Source organism: Manacus candei, unplaced genomic scaffold (assembly GCF_025592945.1).
Source record: "Manacus candei isolate 608988 ecotype Guabito, Panama unplaced genomic scaffold, ASM2559294v1 h1tg000065l, whole genome shotgun sequence".
NCBI classification, from domain to species: Eukaryota; Metazoa; Chordata; class Aves; order Passeriformes; family Pipridae; genus Manacus; species Manacus candei.
In genome coordinates this window covers 2,819,241-2,842,410 of record NW_026138113.1, presented here as the reverse complement: position 1 = coordinate 2,842,410, position 23,170 = coordinate 2,819,241, and the positions used below count along the sequence as shown (strand labels likewise).

The window sequence follows — 23,170 nt, the reverse complement described above, 5'->3', positions numbered from 1 at the left end:
AAATGTCCGTGATAGGAGATTTAATTTTTACTTTCTTATCTTTCAGATGGATGCATATAAAAATGTGAATAGTTATAAGTTTTAGAAATAAGATTCATGGTTTCTTTGTGTCTGCACAGCACACTTGCTAGATCACTTTCCTGTGTGACACGTACTGTAAAAGTCAGCCTGAAATAACCTACTTGAAAAAATTATTTTTCATAATTTAAGTCTTGACAAAAAGTAAATTGGAAAATTTACAGAATACCTTAAAAACAAAAGGTAATAGTTCTAAACAGCAGGATTCTAAATAGTAGAATAAACGACAGCCAGTTGTAAATAGTGTGAGGAAATGAGCGTTGGAGATATACTGGACTTTGAGGAACAGGGTAAAGCAGCCCAGTCCTAATAATCGTGACCCTTAATAAGGAAATAGGGATGATATCTTGAGCCTTTTTTCTGGATATATGTTACTGTTCTGACCTTGCATTACTTCAGCTGAAGGAGGGTAATGTTCCATATGCTAAGATACATAAATGAAAATCAGGTTGTACTCACAGCTTTGTAAGGGAGAGCAAACTTACTGAACATAAGAAGTAAACTAAATCCAGAAGTATCTCACTGCAAGACCAATTAAAATTACCAGCGGACACGGGTTTTAGTCACTTTTTAAAACTACAAGTATACAAATAAATGGAATTGTGCATATGCTTACCTGTTTTATAAGGCTATGCATGAAACAAGGATAAGTGGGGAAGCTCATGCTGTTCGCTTGTTCAACCTACCACATTCTAGTTATGTTTGATGCCTCTTCTAGTAGTACAGAGAATGAGTGATTATTCCCCTATTCACCTCCTGCATTTCATTAGGGAATTTTGAAAACTTCTTTGGTATTCTCACGGAGATATTCAGCCTGAAGACCTCTAATCTCTGTAGTTGCTGTTTGTATTGAAACTGTTCTTGTTTTTCACACCCTCTAATGTACTTTTTTCCTTTCTTCTTGTCCTCTCATCTCAGAAAGAATACAGAACTGCAAACAGCATCGAGGATGTGTGCACCATGGGTTGATGTAGTGCTATAGTGATTCTGTTTTCTGTTCAGCTAATAATTTCCAGTGGTTAGTTTGTTTTGGCTCTTGATGAGCATTGTGCTGAAACTTTCATAAATCTATCTTTAGTGATCACAGAATCTCATTTCTCAGTGGTACAAATGACTTGGAACCTGGTATGTGTAAAAACACATTTGCTTCTCCATCGTCATCATTACTTTACCAAATAGATGATAAAAATGCAGGTGAGAGTCTGTAGTGTGAAATGGGAATCACAAGTTTTAGCAGCCAGCCCACAGGTTTATTATCCAAGGCTGAGCAGCCAGCAGGCTTCTGCACTTGGCTGTGTGCCAACTCCCTCCCTCAGCTGGGAGGGTAGTGCTGCTTGGGCATCACTGACTTGCCAGATGGGACTGTGCTGGTCCCCCCTGTCCTTTCTGAACGGGCTTGTTTTCATTTACTCATTTGTTGGTGTATTCTCCTTCTCCTAAATAGCTTTATGGCAGTTACCTTTTTTCTTTCATAGTGAGGTAGCTTGTATTCTCCTATTTCACAGCTGTGAACTTTGCCAGAGAATGATGCTCTTGAAAAATGCTGTGGTAGCTCAAGTTTGGAGCCATAGAATTATTTTTTATTGGCAACCCAGTTCTTGCAGTTTAGGATGCTACAGGTGTGAAGAGAAGAAAGAAAAAATACAATTGTGTTACTATGAACTATTGTTTTAGTTGCAGAAGTAAAAGCATTTGTAGTGCGATTTACTGACTGAAAAATTTTATTTCATCATTCAGTTTAAAATTCTTCTTTTTCTTCCCCCAATTTCAATTATTTCTGCAACATAAAATATGGGCTTTTATTTAGATCTTCCAGAAATAATGAAATGATAATTGCTTGTATTGTTGACTCTAAATGAGGAAATGCTGCAGGGAACCAAGTAGCTTCTGAGTTTCACTGAAAGTGCTTTTGGCAGCTGACTTGGGAAAGCAGTATCAGATCCTGCTACATCAGAGAAAGTATTAAAAGTAGCTTTAAAGCTTTAATTATTTGTGTGGAGCTGGTGCCTGTTACTTTTCCACATGTAATGTTTCTTAACTCATTACGGGAAGTTTTATTTTAAGCAATGTGATAGCAATAGCAGAGAGAAAGTTCTAACACTAAACCCTTTAAGAAGGGGTTTCATCACTATGGAAGGTTCTTGATATTAACATTCCTTTGAGATGCAGTTGGCTTCATAGGTCGTGTTGAAGAAGTGCTCCTCTTGCTTCTTTTTGAATGAGGAGCAAGTATTGGTATGGGAACTCCTTCAAATTTTTTGCTGCTGTGAGGAATGGGTATCTGTGGCATATTTGTTTACATGCTGGGTTTGTATATGAGCCATTTACAATCTTCCTCCATTATTCATCATCTCACTTGCTTCCCCAGGAAATGAGTTGGTGATCTTCCTGGCTGACCAAAAGGAACCCTACTTCAAGCCTCGTGTTAAGTTACCAATGAAGTAAGTACTGATATTCAGTGCTGAGACAATGTAAATGGCTTTTTTTTCTTGAAGGTGCTCCTCTGCAGTCAGTGAGAATGTTATAGAATTATCTGTGCTGCTGTTGTCTCTTTGACTTGTTCAGCTTGCCCTTGGAGCTCGAATTCTTTGACCAGTTTCCTCATTAATTTCCTGATATATTTTTGTTTTGATTTCTTTGGACTTTGTTGGTCAGATGACAGAGTTTGTGGAGGTGACTTTTGTCATTCATGTTCTTTACTAATAGATGTGACTTCCCACCCCCTTATGGAATCTTTATTCTTTGGGGTTTTTTGTCCTCAAACGAGTATTTGAAATACCCATATGTTGAAATATTTTTGTAGTTGAATTGGATTTTCAGGATTTTATTCCCTAGTAAAGCAAACTATCATTTCATATCATGTGTTAAGTCTTTGTGGCAGGTAGATCTTAGATCTCAGTCCCAAGACATGTTTTCAGGGAAATTCATCTTTGCTGTAGCTACTAATGGAATCCAGCCAATATTATCTGCTTTAGGAGAGATATGGAGAATGGTGTTCTGGTATTTCTGTGTAGAGATCTGGTCCTTTATTAAGTTTAAATGTGACCTTTAAAAAAGCATCAATTTTTAATAAATGTAAAACAATCTGTTTATGTACATATATATGCATAATTTTAACATCCTGTAATACTATGATGGTTATTGCTTATGAATTGTGCTTATTAATAGTATTATGTTTAAATTGCTGTTAGAGATCAGCTTCGTCTTCAGTAGTTTTACATATTTTTGTTATTCCCTCTTGCCTTGGAAGGAGCTAATTTGTTTAGTGCACTATTCGTTTAGTGATCTGTTTTTAATCTTTAACAGAGTGATCCATGGTTCTGTGTGTAAAGCAGAGCCTGAGTAGGTAACCAAATAAAAGATAAAGAACAAACAAATGTAGGGAGTGGTGGTAAGACATGGCAGAACATAGAAGGAAATGACAATGTCTTTTGAAAAGTCTGCTAATGTGTCTGACTCCTGCTGTTTAAAATGCTCCTGTTGCTTTATGGTCTTGCTCTTGGAATGCAACCAAAAGATCCTGCTCACTGAAATACAGTTTTGAGGACTGGTTCTACAGCAGATGAAGGGATTTAATGGAGTCTAGATAGTTTTAGCAAATGGGATGGCTGAAGAAAGCCTGATAGCTGAAGTTTGGAGTTAAAAATATCATCTTCCTTAGACAAGGACAGCCTGCCAAACACCTGATTTAAAGATACTTTTGCAATAGATAAGGACTTTATATAATAAGACAGGTTGTTGAAGGATATTACTCTATTGGGCCAACTAATAGTAATTGGGCAAGCCTTTGGATACACAAGTGCTTTGCATTTAATTTCTGTTTTAATTCCAGATCTCTTGGTGTTACCATAACCAGTGTAGTTCCTGGAGATTATGATGGAGATTCCCAAATGGATGTCCTCCTGACTACCCAGGCACAAAGTCATGGCAGAGATGAACTTTCAGTGTTTATTTTCTGGGGACACAACCAAACATTGGGTGAGTTGCTGAGACTGCTCATTAACAGGATTGTCAGACTTCTTAATAACTTGAAGTATTGTCAGCAAGTTACAACTCATTTTACAGTGTAGTGATTTTTACAGCTAAAACAGGGATTAGCAGCTATTCAGCTTCACACCCTTGTATTATCTTGCTCTTAAACTGTATTCAATAATTGATGAAAGAGAACAAAGCTAAAATGCTTGCACTGTATCATGCAACAGACATAACCATAGTTTGGCAGTAACCTATTAATTGAAGAACTTCTTCTCAGGGCTTCCCTATTACACATGTCAGCTTCACAAAGATGATCTCAGAAGATTTATCTTCAATTTGAAATGCACAGAGAACTTAGTGTAAACTCTAATGCATAAACTTTCAAAATAGCACACCTAAACCTACCAACTGTGATATAACACTTATTTCTGTTAAATCAAATCTTTGAAGACAGTGAGACAGTAAAGTAGGTATTGGAAGAGAGGTTTGTAGAGTGTCTCTTGCTGGATGTTTTCAGCAAATTTAGAATGAAGTTTTCAAGAGTCTCTTAGCAGTGTTTTAGGTATAGCTGATTCTGTCTTTGGGTAGAGTTATGGACTGTGTGAACTTGTGAGGGCTCTTCTGTTGACTTTGCTAGGAAAGGGTTTTGGGAAGAGTTTAAAGTTTGAACAAGGACAGATGAGCTAAAGAGGATACTCTTCAAGTCCACAAAAACTACTGAAGAATAAACACTCTTGCAAACAACTGTGAGACAAGTGATGGCTTTAAATACCGTTGCTTTTGACACAGGTGAAACAAGGAACCCATGAAAGAGAATAGTAGGTGTCTCTAGTACTTGAAATAATATGAATGACTTGGATTAATTTATGCTGTCTTGCTTCTGGAGAAAAAATATCTGGAGAGGAACAAATGAGCATTTGAGGCCTGGAAAAGGAGTCAGAGGTTAAAAATTGGGGCAATGGTTGGTATGTAGTGAGGCTACTGAGAAGGTATGTGGTCCCTCCTTGGGTAATGGAAGGGTGACAGACAGGTCAGTAAGAGAGCACTGTTATAAAATGTGGAAATTGTAAAGGGAAACATCGTGGAGAGAGGAGAGAAACAAGGATGATCTGGCAAGGAGTTTGGATTATAAGTAAAAGTGAAGTGAATCAGGTGGTCACCTGATTAGGTCTTAAAATCCTCATTTCCCATTTAGGCAGTCTAATGCTTATTTCAAATACTCAGTGTATATAATTAAGTGTTTTACAGTGACAAAACATTAAACAGAAGTCTAACATCCAGTGTCAATTTTTAGCCTGTCTTCATCCCAGCTATTTCAGATTTCATCTGTCTGCATGCTTGCAGTCATACATAGAAATAGATTTCACTAAGATCTATTTAGAATGTTTTGTTGAAGAGTTTAGTAAAGAGAGAAGAAGCTTCAGTATTTCAACTGTAACTTTCCTGCAAAATTTCAAGAAGCCATTTAGTTGTTTATATTCAGTGGTTCCTGATTTTTTTTAAATCATAAAATTCATGGTTTTAAATTAATAGAATAATTATGTCTTGGTTGAAAATGCAAGTGTCATAATATATTGGTAATTGAATCAATATTTTCTGTTTTCAGATCTTAACCATAAAACTATGTTAAATAAGACTTTTCATGATGAGCCTCTAGTAATGGAGTAAGTATGACCTACTTTTTTTTAAAAAACACATTTATAGTGGTGACTAAGAGCCACTTAAATATATTTTAATGCTAAAATTTGAAACAGATGCCCTTTATCTTTTAAGAACAGGGTGGTTTGTGTAATGTCAACTGGTCCAACTAAAGATGAAGAACCATAACACTCATTTTTACAAATCCTATTAGATCATCCTGGCAATAGTAACTACATGAGCTTTTAATTTTTTTAATTTCAGTACTTGAATTTATGCAGAAAAAAGAGCCATTCATTTTTCAGTGAATTTTTTAAAGCAAAAACCTTACTGGCTTATCAGACTGAGCAAATATGCCCTTCATACTGTACTTGCCTCTGTGTGAAATGCTGAACAAAAGCAGGGGTGGGAAATAGAGCTTGAAAGCCAAACCCATTGAAAGATGTTTACTGCTCCTGAAAGCTCAGACAAAGCCAAAATTCAGACAGGTCTATACAGCTGAGAGTTCTTCACTGCTTGGTGGGAAAATGCTGACCAAATACAAGTTAACTTAAGAACGGTTAATTTGAACTCCTGTAATGACTGAGGTGATTCTGAAATTGTTTTCTGTTTTCAGCTTTAATGGAGACTTGATTCCTGATGTCTTTGGTGTCACCAGTGATTCAAACAAGCCCCAGATCTTGATTGGCGGGTGAGCTCAGGGCTTGTTCGTTAGCATGGATTTTGGGAACTTGTTCATTGTGCATCGACTTCTGCTCTTGTTAAAGAGGTGTAAGACCCGTGTTTAATGTGTGTCTTCCAACATTAGTGACACTCTGCATCTGATCTTTAAGGTGTTATTTTATAGGGGAAGTAATTATTATATAGGAGAAGTAGACATGCCATGAAAGCTGAGAAAACAAACCCCCTATTATTTGACATCAGAAATAGGAGAATTGTTTCTTGGGACAGTTACAGTCTAATTTGTTTAGTACACTTTGGTATTTAGTATTACAGTCTGTATTATGGAATCTGCATTTACTCTAACAGATGAAGTGACAGGTTGATGATGCAAGAACGACTGGAACAGATCTTGTAATGTAAGGGAAGGCAAAAGGAGAATATACAAGTCTTTGGGGTAAACTTAAAAACATTTAGCTCTCATTTATCTAGGAGATTAATTGTAATGGGAAGATTAGACAACATAAAACACAGGAAGTGCAAGGTGGAATGATATTAAGTTATATATTAAGGAAAATATGGGGGAAGAGATTTGTACAGTGACAAAAAGCCCAGGTGACTTTAAGTAGCAATACAAGTGTGTGTACAAGTGACATTCTCTGTGTCACATCCCTGTGTTAAGCAGTACCTTGGGCCACTCATGGGCAAACAGGTGGACATCTCGCAGGTCTTGTGAGATGAGATTGCAGTAAAGGGGACTAAGTTTTGCTATTAAAATTTCTGCTAATCCCAGAATGGGACTAGCTAGTAAATACTGGGATAAAAATGATAATGTCGTGTTTAAATGGTTAGTAAGGACTATGCAAAGGATTATTTTTGTTATGAAGGCTCAAATCAAAGCCTAACAAAAGGTTGGATCTCTACTGGCTCAGAACGACCAGTCTCTAAGCAAAATATTAAAAAGGAAATATAGGTCTGTCCATCTTTTCCTGTGAGTTTTGCCAGACTGAGTTTGCCATACATTCCATCTTTGACTTCCATGAGGAAGAACTTCATTGACAGTGGCTTGGGCGTTCTTTGAAAGAGAAAGAAGTTTCTCAGAAGAAGGATATTTGAATTAAAACTCTGATAGAGAGATTCTTCTCTCAGTTTTGAAAGTGTGTGCTCAAAATATAGCAGAAACTATTTTTAGGATGAAAGATGTATTATAAATGTCAAAGACACAAGTCTTTTTACATGGTTTTTTTTTTAACTATTCTCTCTTGACTGATAATGAATGAATGGAAAAATTAGGAACAGAACTTAGGGTTTTTTAGATGATTGGATCTTTAAATCAGTTGTTTGAAGAAATATGCATCTTGTAACTTGTATTTTGCAGCTTTTAAGTGGAACTATTAGGATTGTCCTTAATGGTATTCAGTAATATTAACAAAGAAACTTGCAACTCTGTGTGTTTGAGAAGAAATCCAGGTGTTGGTGTCACAGTTCTTTTAGCTTTGCATGCAATCAGTCCTTAAGTTTATTTTGAAAGAGTATGTTAAGAAGTCTTTGCATTCCTATGTGGTTTTCTTCAGCTATTGTTTCAAAAGTGGAGAAATCAATGAAACCATTTCTCTGTCTATGGCAACAACATATAAGCTTTCTATCCTGCTTCCCCATGTCCCTTAAAAATGTTTAAATAAGGCTTTCCTCACACACCCCGTCAGTGAGTTTAACAAATTTGTACCTGTTGTTTCTAACAGGCTATTTTCCTTCCATTGGAGATGATTCAGAAGTGATGTAGAGTAAATAACCTTTAAATGTGTAAATGGAAACTATACCCTTCTTGGCAATATGTTTTTGATAATAAATCTCAAATTGAATTTTATCACCCTACTTTTATTTAAATTAATGGCTTATGAAACAGATTTCAGAATCACAAGGATGTTTCTGAACCCTTTGCAATGATTATATTATGAAAAATTGTATGAACTCTTGGAGATACGGAGAAGTGGAAAAGATTTGTTTCATTTTGTTGAAGAAATCCTTTCAGTAGCATTAGCATACAAATAAACTTACTCATTGTAGCTCAAAATAAGCCTGAGTGTTATAGGTAATAGCATAAGCCATGGATTGTACATGGATAACAGCTTTATGTCATCTGCTTAGAAAAGCATTTTTCCATTTTTAATCTAAAATGTCTTGAAATTTGTTCTAGAGCTGTATAACTAACTTCCTTGGCTACTTTGAAAAATGAATACATAGAAAAACCTAGAGAAAATGTTTAATTATTTCTTAAAGATTACATGCTGCATTTTAGCATTTCTAAGATTCAGTTATGACCTCTGGGAAGTCATCAGAGGCTTATTTTTTTGCTTAACATCAAATGAGTCACGGAAGATAAGGACTTCACTAATATGTATGTAATGTCACTGGGATAAAAAACATAATTCTAGACATAGTAATATCACTGTCCTGCTGGTGTATAGTGCTTATTGAGATTTTTTGGAGTGTGTTAGCTAATGGTTCTGAAAGCAACATACCCAGTGATTCAGCGATGATGACTTCTGAAGGATTTGTTGCATTTCAAATCATTGCTAATAGAGAGGTTTGATGAAAGTTAATTCATTTTTAGAGCAGAAACCAGCAGTGCATGTATGTTTATAAATAAATAAATAGAAGTGTCACCTGCTTGGTAAATAACATTATTAGCTTGTAGTCAATCATAATGTGAGAGTTTAATTCATGTGTTGATTTTGAAGTGTCTTGGAATAACATACATTTACATGCAGCAGGTATGAGCTGCTGTAACAGCATGTGAGCACTTTTGCTCATGTTTATTAGTCATAAGCTAGATTCCATAAGTACTTCCAGAATTAAAACTGCTTGAGGAAACTGGGAAGGACAGGAATCAGTGTCTCAGGATTTATAGTTGAAGCCTAGGCACTAATTATCACTTTGTGGGTGGTGATACTTTTCTGCGCAAAAGAAAAAAAAGGAAGTTGCTTTAGAAAGTTAATAAAATCTAACTGGAGCCCCTGTGCTATGAATCATCCTTCACAGAACCTTTCAAGCAATTACTCTTAGTTACTTGGTATATTGTAAGCTAAGTAGTAATTTTATCTTGGTATTAGCAGAACATGCTCTCTGTCCAATTTTATTTAAAGTTTCACCATTTTTTTTAAAGCTATATTATGATTAACAGTCCCTGCACATTGCTGAAATGTACTCCTTTCTTTTCCTGTCTGTAGGAACTTGTCATGGCATGCTGCACTGGAAACTCAGAGTAAAATGTATATACCACACTCTCATGCTTTTATAGATTTAAATAATGACTTCACTGCTGGTAAGTCATAAAAGTGTTAAATACCTTCCTAAAAATATTTATCAGTAAGTACACAATGTAATGTGTTGCAATTTCCTTTGGCAATTATGTGAATTTGGTACTTCTAGGGTTTTTTAAAATTATTTTAGTATCTGAAATTTGAAAATTCTGAGTTCTAAAAAGCTTTTTTCAAAATTAATAGCCTAATAAAGTTTTCTACTTCTTGATAATGATCAGAGCTAATGCTTGTTCTGAATAATGTTGTATTCACCATTAAAGCCTCGTTTCCTGCTCTTAATAGTGCTGTACTCTGGTATTCAGTTGGCACTGGAATCAGGGCTTCGTTTTCTTCATCTTGAGTCTGAAAATAGTTTGATGCAGGAGAATGTTTTCAAGACCAGACTTATAATTTTTCTTGGAGATTTCAATATGACTTCATTTTGTTTTGTTGTAGTTGGTTCTATCACTGACTGAGAAAATAATACATGAGACTTTATTCTTGTATTACTACATGAGCAATCCTGTAACATGTTCATAGCTCAGTGTTCAGGGATGAGCACTAGAGACAATGTTTCTTATGGTAGATAAACTGTGTTCTTCATTTTGTTTGGGATTTTGAGGTTGTTTTTTTTTTGTGAATGCAGTTCAGCTACCATGATGAATCTATTTCTTACTTACATACCTCGTTCATACCTCCAAGCACATTTAAATATTGTGCTAAATGCACTAAATGAATTCCGAAGTGTTTTTGCTAGATGTGCAATGGACATCAATTCATATATGGTAATTTTTGGAAAGACAGTTTATCTTTTTCTTTTTTAGTTGCATGGGAATGAGAGAGGAAGCAGTCCATAAATTTAATTAAGATGCTTATAAATGTTGGGGATTAAGTTAATTACTTTAGCATGCAGTCAAACCTTAATATTCAGTCCTGGCACGTTGCTACATGAAGCTGTCAAGTGGAAATTCTAACTGGAAAAGTAGATATATGGTTGCTTACCATAATCAGTGTCATGTCATAAGCAATTCTAACACACTTAGCTCTAGAAGTCTTTTGGAATTTTCTTTTAGTGGCACAAGCAGCATAGATGAGCATTCCAGGTAGCATTTTAAGCTGAGTACATTGAAATCGAAACTCCCGGGTAGGTAAAGGTGAGAAGTCCAGGTTGCTTACATAGATCAATCACAGATGGATCCATTTTTCAAGGTTTTTGACAGCTGACAGACCAAAGAATGTTCACAGAATTCCAGTTAGTGCTAGTGATATGTGGAAGTTCCTCTATTAAATAGAAATGAAAGTCAGAATCTTTGTATGGGGAGTGCTCAGAGCTTTTATAGATTCACATCTGTTTTCATATCTCAAGATGTGAGTAGAAGCCTCTGTGAGGCTCTTCCCATAAAGATCCTGACTTTTACGTGCTTGTAGCAGCAAGGATAAAACACCTCAGGCTGAAATACTGAGTTACAGTGTAATGTGTAGCTCTGTGGGAAGTGTTATGTTACAGTAACCTGAGGAAATATTAAGAAAAATTATTCATTCTGAGAAGAAAACTGGAGAAACTATTACCATAGAATTATTTTCTTTAAAGTAATGTTTTGCTTCTAAGATGGGAATAATAATTTTTTTTTTTACTATCACCATGAAAATGGTACCAACTGGGAATAAGACATATGTTGCTGAAAAATAATATCAGTAAATCTGATATTTCATGGCTGCTGTGTTTTTCCAAGACTGCTTGCTGCCAAAATGGAAAGTCACCAATCGTCTGGTCCTGCCTGTGCATTTATGGCACTTCCCTCACATCAGCTCCAGTAACTGCTTGGAACTGGGGCTGCTGAGGAACACAGTTTATTTTCACTGGAGTTATTAAGGTGATCCAACTCTCCCTGCAGCTTTGGGATTGTCAGAGCCAATGTAAGCACTGAGAAAAGGTTCACTCCTCTTTTAGTAGCAGCAGTCATAGCCTGCCTTTAACCAAGCATAAAATTGCACCTTGAGTCTCACTGTGCCTCTTCCAAAAAATACCTGTATAGTGTTCTCAGCACATCTCCTGTAATTTGTTAGTCTGTGTGGAGCTGGGCAAGTGACTCAGAGAAGTAGGCAGGTGATAGAAGGTAAGAGAAAAACAAGAGAGCTCTGTGCAGTCTGGATAGACCTCACAGAAGACACGTAAGTGTTTCTCCTGCTTGTTTAGCTCTGCTCCCTGTCAGCACAGCTGGGGCAGCATGGCAGAGAGAGTGGGATCCATATGGTGCTATTTCTCCATGGAGTCTCTTCCTTACTGGTTGGCTCAGGTAGAGCTGGTGAGGAGGAGAGGATCCTTGTGACTCACTATTCACCCACACAGTCATTCTTGAGTCGGAATAAAGCCTCATTAAGAATAGGGCCTGGGACACATTAGAATGGTATTAATTAAAAAGGAGGCGTTGATGAGATGCAAGGGAATAGTCTGCATGCTGAAATCATGTTGCTCAAGAGGCTTAATTGTGATATTGGATGCTCTTGTGGTACTTTTGCACTGAAAAATTCAGCATATTTACTCACAGGAAGTGCTGCTGTTCATGGCTACGAAGATACACTTGTACCTAAAATGAATGCACTGATTTTTGTTTACAAATAAAAAACCAAACCACTGGAATATGCCATTTTTACTTTGTTTGGAGTTTTTTTAAAGACTTTTCTCTAATATTCTGCAGTGTTTTGGGGCTCTTTGTATTCTGTAACAGATGCAGCCAATTTCATGATTTTTAGCTGGGCTATTTTTGGCAACTCTATCATTATAAACAGCTTAGGAGATTTAAAGTGTGCTTGACATTAAAAAAAAAGTAAAAAAAAAAAAAAAAAAAGAAAAGAAAAAATCCTCTCTGGGCTGAGAAGCTTTTTGCTAGTTTATTGCCTAACCCATTTTCAACCTGCTGATATTAAACCCTCCAAACACAGCTTTTAATTGCCACACTTCTCCTGCTCTGGGTAAAATGAAGTTGAATTGTTATGATTTCATTATATGAGAACTTGCTCATAAAGATGTGTTTAATCCCTAACAGAGCTTCATGAAAGGCTAACAGTGTAAGGATTTTATAATCCAAAAATCCTCTAACCACAACAAAGATAATACTAATCTTTCTTGGTGAGAGGTAAACTGGGCTGTTTCAGAGTGTAATGCCACTGCAGTTTTTAAAGAAAGCATCCTCGTGTAGAAGTCTCAGCTCCTTATAATTATTCATTCAGTAAGTAATTTAGAGTTAGACCAGGAATTTTGTATAAACCATGCCAAAATTTGTGGTATAAAACTTATATCAAAAGGGGATAAAGATTAACTAAATAAAAAACTTTCAAGTGTCTTTGCATGTGTATTAAGCATGTGTTGCTCCAGGGAGGAGTATCTGGTTCACAGAGTGCCTGAGTTGGGAAGGGATGTCTGGAAATGGTCTGGTCAACCAGCCTACCATCATTGTCACTGCTGATACATGAACTGAGATAGACTGAAAGATGAGGAGAAAATGTTTAAATAAGGCTACTGGGTGTCTAGTAATACATACTCACACTTGTCATTAGTTATTTTTAACAGCTGGCTTAGGAAGGTAATCTTGAAGCTAATAATAACAGACTTGTTTGAACAGATTAAATCAGGTGTATTTTATAGAGCAGATTGTCCAGGTGAGCATTTTCAAAGCAGAATCCTTACATCATGTGACTTAAGAAGTATTTGTACAGTATTTAACTCTTTGACTTTTATAGTGAAGGAGCTAAAAAGTAACTTCTCTTTGCATTACTTTCCACTCAATCCAAAGTAAGAAGGAGCTCAGTCTTTCTCAGCAATGTGTCTTGGATGTGTCAGTTAAGAGGTGCAGAGAACACTGGTCAGTGGAGGAAACCCTGCTGGCAAGATGGTCATTACACTGGTGTAATAGCTGGAAACTGGGGCCAAGGTACATGAAAGGACTTGATAAAGACCACCCAGAAAGGATGTCGAGGTGGGCCCCAGTACAGATGGTCTGTTTAAAGCTGGACTTGCACAGACACTGTTTGTGCTTTTGTTGATTTGCATCACAGTCAGAATTTTCAGTTCAGTACTTTGGACCAAGCTGAAATTTAAATTTAGCATGGGGCACTGGGTGAACCCTGATTAGACTGTCTTAACATAAGTTCTCATAGGTGTACCAAGTGATTTATCTGCAGTTGAAATTTTTAGGATAACGATTATTTTGCTGTGTCATTTTTTTCTAATGAGTCAGCTAATTGCTCTTATATTAAACATCCTAAAATGTCAGATGTTCATTTAGGAATAATGCTGTCTTTCTAAGCTAAATCATAGTTCCTAATCACTTGGAGAAAAAAAAGGATTATTAAATAATAAATATGTCTGCACTCAGAGTTACAAGCCCTCTGCCAAGAAATCAGGCCATGGCCCTGCAAATACTTTTAAAATGCTCAAATGTATGAGACAAGCTGCCTTGGGCTCTGAATTATACTGTAACCTCATACTGTACATCTGTCAATGCATCCTTGAATGCTGTGAGAAACAGCTGATGTATTAAATATTCTGTGTCTAACTTGATTATGTGGTTCCAAAGTTTGGAAGTGCTGCTCTTACAACCAGTCTTGTGTTGAACACTAGCACATGGTGTGTATAATTGTAGATATTTCTGGAACTGTTTATATAATAGGAAGGAAAAATCATAAATTTGGGTTTGGGAAAACTAAAATGGAAAAATCATTATTCAGAAACAGCTTGCTGTAAGCTAATTACAGTCTCTTTACTGATTTCTGGTGGTTCATTCTCTTATGTTGCTTTGCTTTGGGAATCTAGAAACCTAATGTAGCAGAACGTTCACAATGTGTTTTCTTTTTTATTCCCAATTCTTAGTTTAAATGTGTAAATGTAGATAGTTTTCTTCTTGAAAAACAATCATTCAGATCACAGGTGATATTTCTGTTGTAATCATTTCAACCTGGATTGTGAAGATACTGTAACATTTGATGCCAGACTCTGGTTATATATTCAGTGAGTTTCCTCTTCATGGAAGCTGGGAGCCTCTCTGCAGTTAATATTATCACCAAAGCTTATTTTATACAATAGATGTGCATTTTTTTTCTCTATGAAAATAACCAGGCAAACAAATTATCCGGCTTTTTAAAACTTAGCTTGTGTGGCATTTTAAAACTTGGGTAGGGGTGTGTATTTACTCTCTCTGGTTTTGCTCCCTCCCTTACATTTTTTCCCAGAACAGATATTCAGTCATGCCATGTCACTGTGTCATTCCTTGAATAGGTACATTTTTTAAATTTCTTAGCTGTTTTAAGCTCTGATAACAGAACTTACCTGTGAATTTACAACAAGTAATGGAGGCAAAAAATATATCATATAAGATGGACAGGATATATTTCAGAGGACTTGGAAGTTGGAATTAGCTGCATCTGCTCCTGCTGGGCTTGGTCTGCTTTTGCCAATGGCTTCTCTTACTCACAGCTTACCTCACAAAGAGAATCAAAGAATGAGTAGAAATCTTTAGAGAAAAGAAATAGCTGTTTTAACTTCTTTTTTCTAATCTTTTTAAAAGAGCCCATAATCTCTGCTATGTGCTTAGCAGTTTTAGTTTTAAAATTGTCATTATGAAGTGTCTCAAAAGCTATTCCTTTCGCAATTTTTAATTATATACTGATATAATTATATACAGCAGGGGATAATAATATGACATTTTTATGGGAATCAGTAGCTTACTACAGGTGAGAAGTAAATTGGTTGTGCCACAAACAGCATTCTGTTGAGAAAGCATGAATGTGAAAATGGGTTCTGAAAGCACTCTGAACACTGAGCAGTTATATTCTATTGCTTGAAACAATATTGTTGCCTTTTTTCTGAAAATAAACAGAATTGTCTGAAAGTCATGTTTGAAGTGCTAAAAGCAGCATAACTATAAAGCATAGATCTAATTTAAAAGTTTTCCAGTTAAGTGATTCTTTTAAATTAATATCCTATAGTAATTTTTAACAATAAAAGGGATTTTACTGTTGTTATGTTAGTTATGTTGTTTATAATTGCTCATCATGTTTTACTAAATAGTTCCAATAAACACTTAACTAAGTTTTGAAAGACTTGTTTGAACAGAATAAATTCACAGTCTTTTGATTAGAAGCACCTTTCTTAAGAATTGGCCAACACAAATTAGCTTGTTTGGAACACATGAAGTCTTTTTGTTTTGCTGAAGTTTTTCAGGGGAGGAAGCTACTGGAAGGAATGTTTCCTTAACTTCCTGTTTTGTGTAACTAGCACCAAAAATTCATGCCAAGTGAATTACAAGCTCATTAGCATTGGTCCTTGTACTTGTATCCATGTCATAAAAGCTGAGTCACCTAAAAAACCATAGCCAGGCAGGTGTATTTCATTTGCTCTAGAACAGAACTATTGCCAAGTTGACAAACAAATCTGAATACCAAATGTAGAGGGTTTCTCTACCTGAATGAAAACTTATGAACAGAAGCATGAAACTTGTCAGGCTTGGTTTTCCACTTCCACGCAGTAAAGAAATAAAACTGACTATATCTAACTTTTTTGTATATAATATGGTTTGTGCATATTAGAAGTATTGTACAACTGAAGTTGTAGAAGTAGTACTAAAAAAATTGTAAATAATGTTTTTTATTTTGGTTTTAAATACTTTTTTCCTACCAGTGTGTCAACTTGTAATGTAAATAGAGAGAAAATTGTAATGTAAGTACAGGAAAGTTATCTTTTACTTGTCTTTAGGTTTTATGGCATTTAATTATCTTAATACAGTTCTTACATTACCCATGCTGTTAACACCCTGCAAAGCAGGAATTTTTAGTTCAGCACATTATTTACATATACGTACAAGAGGGCATTTTCATACCCCAAAGGAGCTTCTGGTTAGAGAATATGCACAGACACACCTGTTCTTCCACATTAATGAGAGCATGTTTAGGCATGTTTGGACCATAAATAAATCCTAATTGGGTAATACCTTGTACATAGTGCCTGATAGTGTTTAAAAATAGGGGCACTTTTTTTCCCTCTCCTTTATTAACTTAAACATCTGAAGTGATTGTGAAATCAAGGAGTAACTTAATGTTGCTCGTACCCTGGTGGCTTCTAAAGACAGCCATAGATGCTGAGAGTTTTTATTTTGAAATAAAGCCCTCTGACATTAAACAAAGGTCAAATCAGTCATTAGTGAAATGAATGCTCCATCTATAATTAGTACCATTTTTTATAACACTCAACAGTGACAGAAAATAACGAGGATAATCAGAAGTGGACTTGGAGCAGGTTCTGTATAGTTTGGTTTTCTTGCAATTTCCAATGAGTCCTAGTGAGAAAAAACAATGTTTGGAAGTAGGGTGAGTTTGTAATATTATCTGCTTTTTATTTAATAAGATTGTCTGCAGTTGTGGCTGCCCCATCCCTGGAAGTTTTCAAGGCAAGGTTGGACAGGGCTCCAAGAGCAACCTGCTCTAGTGGAAGGTGTCCCTGCCCGTGGCAGGGGGCTGGAACTGGATGATCTTTAAGATGCCTTCTAACCTAAACCATTCTGTGATAATTGCAACAGTTCACTTTGCATTTGGTTAAGAGAAACCTTTCCTCTCGGGCAGTATTGTTTTTTTACTTCCAGCCATTTCCTAAGGCTGTAGATGTTACATTTTGGGAAATCTGCCTTAATCTGACATCAAGATCTTCCCCCATCCCAACTATCAAGTACTTTACTTCCCTTTGCTACATCATGTCCCAAGTTAAAGATGCCCTGCAGGCTTAGTCTAGTGGTCCATCTAGCTAGCCCAATAATCTTTCTCTGGCAGCAGCAGCAGGAAGGTGGCCAGGCTGATTATTTTAGTTCTGATATTTTCCTCTTCTTGTTTCATATTTTCATGGTGTATCTCTGGAACCTACAGTTATCATTGGGCTGTTAGAGGTACACCCTTGCCTGTTGTTTTTTGTATCCCCTAATGTACCTGTTGTCTAGTAAAAGCACCACCTTTGTATTCTGTAAATAATTGGTTGCTGAGCTGCAGATTGTTTGATTTTTATAACCTCAGGTTGGCAATATTTTGCATTTGCCATTGTTCATCAGCATTTGAACAGCCCTCAGTACTTAGTCCTTGCTTTTTAAACTTAGAGATCTGTATGGAATAAACTTTGTTTTCTACAGCTGAAATTACAACCTGAACTGACTCCCAAAGGCAGCATGGCAGCATATCTTTAGATGAGTGACTTTTCCTGATCATGTGTGATATGATAGGCATTCCTTGTAGGGAAAAGGGGTTGAGTTTTCTTGATATAGCCAGAAGCAAAACAGAAATGTTGCCGTTTTCAACAATTGGTGTTTTATAATTCAAAAAGTTTAGAAAAGAACTGTGTATGTCTTCATTGTCGTGTAACTGAAGTAGTGAACATACAGATATTAATGCATTTGTTGGTTCCACCTCTTCTGCAGCTGTTATATGCTAAAGAATTTAGTGATAATCAACATGGAAAACAATAGCAGTGCAGTGAGAGATGACTGCCATGGACACTGTTCCTTTGGAAAGCAGATGCTTGCAAGGAGTCTCTGCTATGGCTGTTAGAAAAAGATATTTATAAATTGCACAGATTCTTAATTGTTTCCTCGCTCATATGCATTTGGTTCTTGGAGTCAAAAATATAATCATAAAGTACCTTAGGTTGAAAGTAACCTTTGGGAATTACTAGGTCTAGAACACTGTTCCAGACATGGCTTGGTTTTTCTTACACATTTCTTTCATAAACTTGAGAGAAAACATTTGTAATTCTGAGCTGTACCAATTTGTGAACAGTTCTTTGAAGGGTCTAAATTACATTGCCCTTTTATGCTGCTGCTGCAAAGAAATACTTTGGTTTTGCTTGCTTTGAAATCTGTGGCATTCTTGATCAAAAAGGAAAATTACTTGTAAATATTACGCATTCGATTTGGTTTCAGTGAAAGGGAGTTTAATCCTAGAAACAAGCATGAGCATTTTGGACACGTAGCTTCTAAGAAGGCTTAGGGATAAAACAGAGGACAGTTGGCAATGAGGTACCAGTGGAATTGTTTCAGTAGGCTCTAGAACTAGAGGTGGTGTTGCTGTACCTATATTAAGTTGTCCTATGGGAAATCACAGCTTGTTGCTCTGATGTAGGAGCAGCGTGGCACAGCTCCTCTACACTATTTTTAGAAGATTATCTACTGTCTTTGCCTGCTTTTGCATTTTGCCACTGCAGTGTGATATTACAGCAGCCTTGGAGATGCTCTGGGGTGCTGGTTCCATTCGTCCTGTATAATGTTGTGTGCCTTAGGTTAGGTTTGGATTTTTGCCTGCAAAGTAACCTTTGTGTTCTATCTCAAATAGTGGCAGTTGAAATTATGAGGGGGAAGGAGACAATGAAAAAGACAAGTGTTTAAATCCAAGAGTAGTTTTCTTAAGTCTGGATTTCTTAACACTGGGCTTAATTTTTTTTTAATAAAAATTTTTTCTTCCCATTTTTCTAATTTGCGTGCTTTCCTAAATATCAGTGAATAAGTTCTTTCAGTAGGCAATGCCAGATAAATGGTCTGAAGCCCTCTTTTGCACTGTTTTGATGTTTGAGAGAATTTTAGTGTAAAAGAAGCCAGAAATATTTCTCCATCATTATATCTGCTGCTTAATTCAACATATTCAAAATAAAAGGATAGTCGGTAGGTTTTTATTTTTAATTTTGACTTCCTAGAAATATAACTGTTTATACTTTTTTCTAGCTTTGAGGTATGCCTCTGTCTTTACTATTAAGAAACATTCTTCAGGGTGCATATATAACATCCAGCACTTACTAACTCACATGAGAGTAACTGTATTTGTGTATTAAATGATACAAATGCAAAAGTTGTGTACAGAAGAGTATGAGGGATGAAAATAGTTTTGGAGGGGTGTGTTTTTAATGTTTCTTACTTAATATCTATACATCTAAACATCACTGGAATAATGTATTTAGAGCTTAGGTAATTTTTTAAAATAATTTTAGTATCTTTACTAAGTGATCAAATGTATTTGTTTGTGTAGTCTTCTCTTAAATATTTTTATTTCTCTTATATTTTTCCTTGCAGATTTGTTCCTTACTACATCACCAAATTCCAAAAACATTCAGTTTGAGACATGGGTAAATAAGGTAAGAGAGAAAACAGAAATAACCTTTCTATTGAAGCACAGGCAAGTTATAAAAACCAAAAAGTCATCTGAGAAGCGATGCTGAGGCACCAACTGCACCATTGCATTTAGACTGCACGATATTCCTGGGCACCTTTCACTCAGCACAAATCCCTCTGCAGATTTTGAACGTGACTACTCAGTAAATCAGGTGCCTCCACACACCTTAGCAGGGCTCCTGGGCTGTCAGCTCCTGTGTGAGGAGGTTACTCACACTCAGCAGGATGATTTGTAAATAAAAGGATGATCATTTTGGTTTTATTCTTGCTGTCTCAATGATTTTTATTTTTTTTTAAGTAAGCTTGATCTTGGACAAAGGTTCAAATGTCACTTCTAACTGTTAAAGTTTGTGTTCAGAGTACAGTTGAGTCCAGAGTCCTGTGTTAACTAAGTACCATAAACGGAATTCAAGGTTGACGAGTAATAGCTCAATGGATTAATATTTATTCATTTATTGAGACTCTACTTTGGCATTGCAGAAGTATCTTTTGTAGCTAAGGAATGAGTTTTTGAGAGTTTACCTGAAAATGTATCCATCGTGTCATAGTGAGTCACTGTAGAACAAAAAATGTAGTCTTGTCTTTGACAACATGGCCATCTTCAACCAGGCAAGAGCAATGAAAACAGTGAGTCATGAATCCTGTATTTCTAGCTTTATATGGACTTAAATGGACAGAGATTGAGTGTTAGTGACTACATAAGGCATTTATCCTGTCTCCTGTTGGTGTTGGGTTTTTTTTAATGTTCTTACAAATTTTGGACTCCTGTATTCTAAATATTATTCTACATTATATATTTTATATGGATAGATTTACTTGTCTTTAGAAAGAAAGAATTCTGTTCTTTGGAATCAATAAACCCAGTAAAATAGGTCATACACATAAAATACATGTACATATATGTGAATCTCAAAATACCTTAATTGATCCGTTAAAAGCTGTTAAATTGCTCTCTGTAGAACATAAATTGCTCTCTGCAGAACAAAGTAATTCTCTTCATTGATGCACTTGTGCTTTTAAAATATTAGCCCATATGAGATATGCTTTTGGGGCCGAGTACAGGGCCTAGTCTTTTTTACTGCATGGAAATGCATCGATTTTATTTTATTTTTTCTCATCAGAATCATTATAAATTATATGTCATTACATAGTCAGACATCCAGTACAAACAAGGACTAAGTGTGTCCAGAGTTGCACTGAAGTCTACAAACTGAATATGGCATGAGTCATGTTGGATATGGATAACTGTGCACCATTCCCAAACCCTTTGTGTCCTTGCCTCTCTGGGTATTTGTGTGGACAACATTGTGTATGAGCTGATTGCAGGGACTGGGCCAGGGGGCCTTGGGTCATCTGACATGGCTACAAAAACTCAACATTTTAGAATGGGCTTGTTCCAGTTGTGATGCAGTTCTGTGATAAACAATGATCCAGTGCTTTTTGTCTTTCTGATGAAATATTGGACTATTGTTTTCTGTGGGCCAGGATTTTAATAATAGGTAATTAGAACGAGATCTAAACCAAATCTAATGTCAAATCAATTTATTTCCTAATGAGAAGGCAAATCAGAAGCTATTTTTAACAGGTGTGCAGCTGTGGTTTTATATATTACTTATATCTATAAAATCACATCAATATGCATAAATGCACATTAGTATTCATAATCACTTAATTATGATTTAGATAATGTTGCTGAAATAACCCAGTCTCTTCCTCTTAACACAGCGAAATATATGGAAATTGTGTCTGAATATTGCTATTGCTGGACTTCCATAAGATTCCATGAAGGATTAGAAATGTAAAAGCTCAGTCCCGATTTTCAAAGGGTGCATTTTTTTTTTCTGTAGCTGAGATATCTCTCTGTTATTAAATTGCTTCCTTATTGATCTGTATTTTCTTTGGTTCAAAAGTCAAATTTTATCACTTAGACTGCAATTCAGTTTTTCCATCATCTTTGTTCTCTTTGATAGGATGGGAACTTCACTAAAGCTGGAAAAAGTAAGGAAATGCCCAGTGGTGCAAAAGTTGTTGGACAGTCCGTATTTGCAGACTTTGGTGAGTTTTATTCTTCCACACTACTCCTGAGTGTTCCTTTATTTTCCATATTTTGTTAGATACTTTACACAGAAGAACAAATAAAGATGTTTAACTCTAAATGGTTTCTTATGTTTCTCTGCTTTTTTCTGTAAGGTGGTATATCTGTAAATCTTGAAATATCTGGGAATAATTGTTAATGAATTGAGCTTTGACTGTCCTAGTACATTCTGCATCACATGTGTCTACATTTTCTTGCTTTGAGTTGTGGTACAAGACCAAACTTACTTTTACCAGACGTGGAGTTTTTGTCAAGATTTTATTTTTCCCCCTAATCTTGTTCAGAAGATATTATCTGATTAAATGGTCATAAATTCTTCACTTGTACGATCTAATAAAGACAAAATGTAAATTACTTAATTACTTGAATAAAGATTGCTGGAACATGGTAAAATCTCAATGGTTGTAATTGAAAATTTTAAAAGACTTTTGGACAGGCAAAAAATTTAATTTATATGTAAATCTATTTTTGCAAGGGTAAGCAAAAGCCTGTATTTTTCTATTAGCTAGTCAATTGTGGCTTGTCAATGTGTGTATTTGGTTACAGAGAATAGGGAATGTTGATTATAGAGTCCAAAAAATACTATTTGTCTCTGCAGTAGAATAACAGTTTTCCATCCCAAGGGAAAGTGCTATGGGCCTGATTCTGCTGCCATGACTGGATGTAAAGAAATTCATAAAAACCTAATTTAGTACATTTATACAACACATTTGTTAATTGTGAGACTGAGCCTGTCTTTAAATGTTGTCAAAACATAGCCTTGTTTATCATTTTCTTTTAAAATATGTTTTAAAGAAAATGACAGGTTTTAAAGTTCTTAGACCCAGAATGTGACTCTCTTGCTGCCACTTAGAAGGGTTCTGAGGAGTTCTAGCAAAGGTCTTTATGACATAGAACTAGAAGACACCTCTGCTGGATCAGATCTACAAGGAATAATGGCAGGTAGAACCTGAACCATGCTCCAGGTTCTTCTGTTGAAATGTTTAACACAGTTTCAAAAATCTTTGACAAAGTTTTTGTAAAATCTGTTACTGTTCGTCTTCAAATTTGAACACTTATCTATATAATATGTGAAGCAAAGAATAGAGTACTACAGTTTACAGTTTAAAAAATTGAATGTCTTAGGGTTTTTGTAATTGCTTTCCAAGCTGATGTTCTGAATAATGTGTCTTAATAGGTACTAAATAGAAATTTTATTTTTTTAACAGTGGCAATGTGGAAAGCAATCT

The 23,170-nt window shown here is 35.7% G+C and overlaps 1 protein-coding gene across 1 annotated transcript in view; it reads left to right on the top strand.

The window, feature by feature from the left end:
• Positions 1 to 23,170, top strand: part of ITFG1 (integrin alpha FG-GAP repeat containing 1) — a 72,598-nt gene that overhangs the window by 1,196 nt on the left and 48,232 nt on the right. The window contains exons 2-8 of the mRNA XM_051805606.1: positions 2,447 to 2,519; positions 3,911 to 4,056; positions 5,660 to 5,717; positions 6,308 to 6,382; positions 9,582 to 9,676; positions 19,748 to 19,809; positions 21,817 to 21,901. Of these exons, the coding sequence (XP_051661566.1) occupies positions 2,447 to 2,519; positions 3,911 to 4,056; positions 5,660 to 5,717; positions 6,308 to 6,382; positions 9,582 to 9,676; positions 19,748 to 19,809; positions 21,817 to 21,901 (594 nt within the window). The remainder of the gene's footprint in view (positions 1 to 2,446; positions 2,520 to 3,910; positions 4,057 to 5,659; positions 5,718 to 6,307; positions 6,383 to 9,581; positions 9,677 to 19,747; positions 19,810 to 21,816; positions 21,902 to 23,170) is intronic.